The sequence below is a fragment of the Durio zibethinus genome, chromosome 27 (genome assembly GCF_047325235.1).
Source record: "Durio zibethinus cultivar Kanyao isolate XHJ-2024 chromosome 27, ASM4732523v1, whole genome shotgun sequence".
In the NCBI taxonomy this organism is placed as follows: domain Eukaryota; kingdom Viridiplantae; phylum Streptophyta; class Magnoliopsida; order Malvales; family Malvaceae; genus Durio; species Durio zibethinus.
In genome coordinates, this window is record NC_143188.1 from 14839983 (window position 1) to 14846851 (window position 6869).

Sequence of the window (6869 nt, forward strand, 5' to 3'; positions counted from 1 at the left end):
TGTTTAATGTATGTTTGTAATTCTCTACAACTAGTGGATCTTATTTCTCATCTGTAGACGTAAGTCAGTTGGACTAAACTACGTTAAATTATTATTTCTTATCTATTTGATTAATTATTTGATTATGTTTCCGTTGACTTGATTGGATTAAGGCCTTTTTGCCTAACAATATGCACCTGCTACTCCTCCAAGTCATTTCTGATTAATTTCCATTCCGCCTATGAATTTCTTGGTGGGTTCCTAGTCATTAATTTGAATAGTAACGACGATTAGTAATGACCCTTATATTTTAATTTTCAGATGGATGTACAAAGTTTCCAAAAACCATTTTATCCATTGCAATTTCTTGTTTGACTTTCCATGGCTGCCAAAGGTTTCTCTGAAGCATCTTCTTCTAGCTTCAAATGGAACCATGATGTCTTTCTAAGTTTCAGAGGCGAAGACACTAGGAAGAACTTCTCGGATCATCTCTACGCAGCTCTGGTGAGACATGGAGTGGTTACCTTCAGAGATGACGATGAACTTCCCAGAGGAAAAGACATCTCCTCGGAGCTCCTCAAAGCAATTGAAGAATCAAAACTTTCTATAGTGGTTTTCTCTAAAAACTATGCTTCTTCCAGGTGGTGTCTTGATGAGCTTGTCAAGATTATTGAGTGCAAAAACACAACAGGTCAGGTTGTTATTCCAGTCTTCTACGATGTTGATCCATCTGATGTCCGGAAACAGATGGGAAGTTATGAAGGAGCTTTTGCTAAACACGAAGAACGGTTTAAAGATAAGATGGAAAGGATCAAAAAGTGGAGAGAAGCTCTTACAGAAGCCGGAAATTTATCCGGCTGGGACCTTCGAAACATGGCAAACGGGTAATATTTAATTTCTAAGATGAATCATCCAAAAAAATTCTAAGATATATATATGTGTGTATATATATGTATATTTACATCTTCGTTTTTAAACAAAAAAATTAAATGAAACTAATTTTAATTGCTAGTTAGTTCTATTAAAATTATAATATGTACTTAATTTTAAGTTCTTGTAGTCAATTTATATCTTACTATAAATTTTTTCTTTTATGTTTGACGATTTAAACCTTAAAATTAAAAGCGAAAATTCTACTCAAACTATAAATACCTGAAAAAATGTGTAATTTATTTCTGTTGTAAAATTGTTTGTTTGAAGTGTATAATGAGAATATATCATATATAATTATTGGAGTATAATTAATCAATTATAATTTAGTATTGTGAAGTGTCCATCAAAAAATTATTTAAATCTCATTATATTTTAAGTGATGAACTCTTAAATAATATTTTATTATAATTGATTAATTGTAGTAATGTAATCAAGATAATTATAAAAATTATATAACCAAAAGTGGGTGTTTACTGATAGTCAAATTTACTTATGTTTTTCTTGTGTTCTTTCATATGTTTTTCTTGGGTTCCTTCATCGCAAATGATTTCACAGGTATGAATCGAAATTCATCCAAGAGATTGTCGATGATGTTATCAGAAAATTTAACCGCAATATTCACAATGGCTTGCACGTCGCCACTCACCCAGTAGCTCTAGAATTACGTATCAAAAGGGTGATGAAATTACTAGATATTAGATCTGAAGAAGTTCGCGTAGTGGGCATCTATGGAATGAGCGGGATAGGTAAGACCACCATTGCAAAAGCTGTCTACAACCTAATGGTCTGTGAAGGATTTGAAGGATGCAGTTTCCTTTCAAATATTGAAGATGACTCGCAGCTACCTAATGGTCTTGCTAGGATGCAAGAGAAGCTCCTTTCTGATATCTTGAATGGCAAAAAATTCAAGATAGATTATATTGACAGGGGTGTCAATTTAATCAAGGAGAGGCTTTGTTGTAGAAGAGTTTTTATAGTTCTTGATGACTTGGTTGAGTCAGCACAATGGAGACCATTAGTTGGTGATAGGAAGTGGTTCGGTCGAGGAAGTAGGATTCTCGTCACAACCAGAGATGTGCTGGGAAAAACAACAATACCTACGCGCAGCAACCACACACAAAATAACAAGCTCAAATCAAGAATAAGAACACACAAATATATTTGGTTCGGCCCAACTCAAAATGGCCTACTCCAAATCTAATTCACTATCAAATAAGTCTTTACAATTGTGAGACTTTTAGAATGAGAAAAGTCTCCTAAAACTCCTTACTCAAAACTTAACCCAAAACCCAATTACACCCTTTTAATAGCCTACTCACTTAGCTATTCTCTTGGTGTCTAACTCTATGGGGTTACTAAACTAAAACCAAAACATCTTATTTATAGGGGTGAAACCCTTTATACCTTTACTAAACTCCCGATGTGGGATACAAGACAAATTCAAACTTACTTAACTTTCGATGTGGGATTCTGAGATTCAAGGCAAATCCCAACAAATCCTCCCTTGACTTGAATCTCCAAACACTTCAACAGTATCTGCAAAGCTAACATGCTTACCTTTCTTCTTTTCTTTCATCACAGGCATTCCAGCAACTGAGCCTCCATCAAACATGTACAAGTGATTGACCCTATTCCCTTGTAGAATCACACTACCATTCTTGTACACTTTCAACCAATCATTACTACCATAATATGTGTACCCTCGAGAAGCTAACTCACCCAAAGCAATCAAATTGTAGTGACAATTTGGTACATACCTTACATGACGAAGTGTCCTAATAACACCATTGTGAGATTTAAGGCGAACACTCCCAATGCCTTGAATCTGCACATTTTCTTTGTTAGCAACCACAATATCCCCATACTTTTCATTCTCATTCAACTCCACAAAGCAGCTCCTATCATTGCAAACATGAACTGTAGCAGCTGAATCTAAAACCCAACCTTTATCACTTTTCAAAGTCTGGGTCTCATCCACACAAGTTGTCAAAACAACATCATCATCATCAGACACGACAGCAGCAGTATCACTCTTTTCTTCATCTGATTTCTTCTCATCATTCGCCCTTTTAAAAGCAGCCATATCCCTTCTCAGCTTCCTGCAGCGCACTTGGATATGTCCCTTCTCACCACAATAATAACATTCTACATCACTGTAATCTCTGTCTCTTGACTTGGATCTCCATCTTGATCCATCAATCCTCTTTTGAGTCCTCCCTCGATCAAAACCCTCTACAGCTAGTGTACTCCCAGGTGATGAGTTCTGAGCTCCCATAAACCTTTCATTCTCACGCAATAGGGCAGTCACATCATCCAACTTCAAAGTAGACCTGCCTACCAACACAGTCTGAACTAAAGGCCTATAAGACTTGGGCAAAGATGACAACAAAATTAAAGCCTTCTCTTCATCTTTTAACTCATCAACAGAAATCGCTAACAATTGAGAAACCAATTTATTAAATTCATTCAGGTGATTATGAAGACTCATACCTTCTTCCATCTTCAGAGAATACAGATCCATCTTCAAACATAATCTATTAGTCAACGACTTCGAAGCATAAATACCTTCAAGCTTATCCCACAAACTCTTCGGAGTACTCTCAGTCAACACACTGTACTTTACTTCTGGAGCTAACGCCAATCTAATAGTACTAACAGCCTTCTTCTGAATCCTATTCCAATTAGCATCAGACATTCCTTCAGGCTTACTACTCTCCAATGCCTGATCCAATCCTTGTTGTACTAACAGATCTTGAATCGTACTTTGCCATAACATAAAATTACTCTTTCCATTAAATAACGGAATCTCAAACTTAGGCATAGACATACCAGACATACCTTCTTCAGACATCTTCAAACACTGCTTCACGATCTCTTGGACCCACGAACCTAGAACCTCGAACCTGGAACCTCGCTCTGATACCACTTGTTGGGAAAAACAACAATACCTACGCGCAGCAACCACACACAAAATAACAAGCTCAAATCAAGAATAAGAACACACAAATATATTTGGTTCGGCCCAACTCAAAATGGCCTACTCCAAATCTAATTCACTATCAAATAAGTCTTTACAATTGTGAGACTTTTAGAATGAGAAAAGTCTCCTAAAACTCCTTACTCAAAACTTAACCCAAAACCCAATTACACCCTTTTAATAGCCTACTCACTTAGCTATTCTCTTGGTGTCTAACTCTATGGGGTTACTAAACTAAAACCAAAACATCTTATTTATAGGGGTGAAACCCTTTATACCTTTACTAAACTCCCGATGTGGGATACAAGACAAATTCAAACTTACTTAACTTTCGATGTGGGATTCTGAGATTCAAGGCAAATCCCAACAAGATGAACATTTGCTGACCGAATTAGAGGTGGATGAAAGATATAAGGTTCAACAATTGAATCATAAGGATTCAATTCAGCTTTTAAGTTGGTATGCATTTAGGAGGCCTGCTCCAGATAAAGATTTCTTCGAACTTTCCAACAGTTTGGTGGAGCATGCTGAAGGACTGCCGTTAGCTCTTGAAATTTTTGGTTCGTCTTTGTTTAAAAGAAGCCTACCAGAATGGGAAAGTTTTCTGGAAAAATTACAGAAGGTACCTCACCAAAAAATTCAAAAGAAGCTTAGGATAAGCTTTGACACACTAGATGATGATTTATTGAAAGCCATATTTCTTGATATTGCATGTTTCTATCTTGGGATGGATAAAGATTATGTGATGACAATACTAGATGGTTGTGGATTCTTTCCAGAAATTGGTATGAAAGTTCTTCTTGAAAGGTCTCTTATAGCAATTAACCCATTTAATAAGCTAGAAATGCATAACCTACTCCGAGACATGGGAAGAGAGATTGTTCATGAAGTATCACCACCTCACCCAGGATATCGCAGCAGGCTTTGGTTTCACCAGGATGTAGTAAATGTATTAACGAAACACATGGTAAAATGTTAAATGCATTTCGTAAATAAATCTAAAAATGTGCTATACTTAACTAGAATTAATAATATTCTTTATTTGTATTTAGGGGACGGAAGCTGTGGAAGGTCTCAGCTTAGGTGTGCCAGCACTGGAAGATGATCTTATAAGCACCAAAGCATTTGCGAGGATGATCAACTTAAGATTGCTGAAAATCGATTCTGTACATTTCACTGGTTCCTGTGAAAAAATTTCAAAAGAATTAAGATGGCTCTGTTGGCGTCGATGTCCACTAATGGTTCTACCGCCCAATCTTTATCTAGACAACTTGGTTGTTCTTGACATGCAATACAGTAGTATCAAAAAAGTTTGGAAGGAGACAAAAGTAATTAAAATCACTCTCACAATGCTATGTTTTTTCTTTTTATTTTGATATTCTAGATCTTTTTTTCCTTAGCGCATATTATGGATTTACTGTTATTTTCTTTTTCTTATTTCAACAGGCTCTTCACAAGCTTAAAATACTAGATCTGAGCTATTCGGTATACCTTGGAAAGACACCAAACTTTGCAAAACTCTCAAGCCTACGAAGACTTGAACTTGAAGGTTGCACAGGTTTAGTTGAGGTTGATCAATCTATTGGACATCTGGAAAAACTTGAATTCTTGAATTTGGCAGAGTGCAAGAACATAAGTGAACTTCCAGACAGCATTTGCAACTTAAGGTCTCTTGAGACAGTGAACCTCAATGGTTGCTCAAAACTTTGTAGTTTGCCAGAGCATTTGGGTAAATTGGAAGCTTTGAGAAAGCTTGTTTTAAGTGGATCTGCTATTACAGAGTTGCCTACTTCGATTGGACTTTTGAAGAACCTTGAAGATCTATCTTTGGCTGGACTTAGAAAAGAGTTACCTTCTAAGTCTTGGTTCTCATACTTTTCCTCATGGATCTCACCAAAAAGTAGTGTGGGTTCTTCCTCTTTACTGCTACCAGCAACGTTCTCTCAGTTAAGCTCATTAAGAAAGCTTAATCTTTGTGACCTCAACTTGTCTGACCATGAAATTTCCATTGACTTTGGGAGTTTCCATGTTTTGTGGAGTTTGGATTTACAAGGAAACAACTTCTGTAACCTACCCGCAGGAATCAGCAACCATCCAAGGTTAGAGAGACTTGTATTGAATAACTGCAAAAACCTTAGATCCATTACGGAGCTTCCTAAAAATTTAACGGCCTTATACGCAAAGCAATGCACATCAATTGAGAGATACCCAAACTTATCAAACATAGGTAGAAAACTTCTTAGAATCGCAATTAGTAATTGTCGCGAAGTAGCTGAGATTCAAGGTTGGGATTTTCGCTCATTTCAGAAATTGTCTTCTTCTTGGCCTATTGGACGAGATCTTAACCAGCAAGAGGTCTTTCTCTATCTCTCTCTGTATACATATAATATTTATTATCATGCATGATAATGTTCATAACTACTAGTATTTCTTTGAAACAGAAGTCGTTGTATTCCAAGTTTAAGTATTTGGAAGCTTACTTCCCAGCGAGAGAGGTGCCAGATTGGTTCGACTATAAAGAAATTGGATCTTCGATACTGTTTTGTATGCCTTCAATCCCGATTGGTTTAGATCGAGGTATGATTGTGTGCGCAATCTATTCGGTCAATGAAGAATGCAATGACGAATGCACTTCTACAGCTTCTCTTACCATATATTTTAAGAATAAAACAAAGGGCTGTGAGACTTTTGATAGGTCACATGGTTCCCTCGATGGGAATATATTGCAAGATCACGCGTGGGTGAGTTACATGGCACCTAGTTTGAACGATGATGTAAAATCTTTTATCGACGATGTAAACGCTGAAGAAGGAGATGAAATTGAAGTTTCAATTGAGCCGCATGGTGGAATTCTTGTGAAGAAATGTGGTATTCATCTGCGAATTCATGGGTAGATGAGGGTAAGTTTTAAGAGCCTTCATTGATTTATTTTATTTATTGTTGAGACCAATATTAAATTTATTCGTTGTCAATATCATAA

At 36.5% G+C, this 6869-nt stretch overlaps 1 protein-coding gene across 1 annotated transcript; it reads left to right on the forward strand.

Moving 5' to 3' along the window:
- The first annotated feature begins 309 nt into the window (after nucleotides 1–309).
- Nucleotides 310–6869, forward strand: LOC111280124 (disease resistance protein RPV1-like). Its single transcript, XM_089756031.1, has 6 exons — nucleotides 310–863; nucleotides 1468–1987; nucleotides 4239–4856; nucleotides 4942–5217; nucleotides 5336–6244; nucleotides 6331–6869. The coding sequence occupies exons 1-6, from the start codon at nucleotides 361–363 to the stop codon at nucleotides 6781–6783; spliced, it is 3279 nt and encodes a 1092-aa protein (XP_089612157.1). The 5' UTR covers nucleotides 310–360; the 3' UTR covers nucleotides 6784–6869.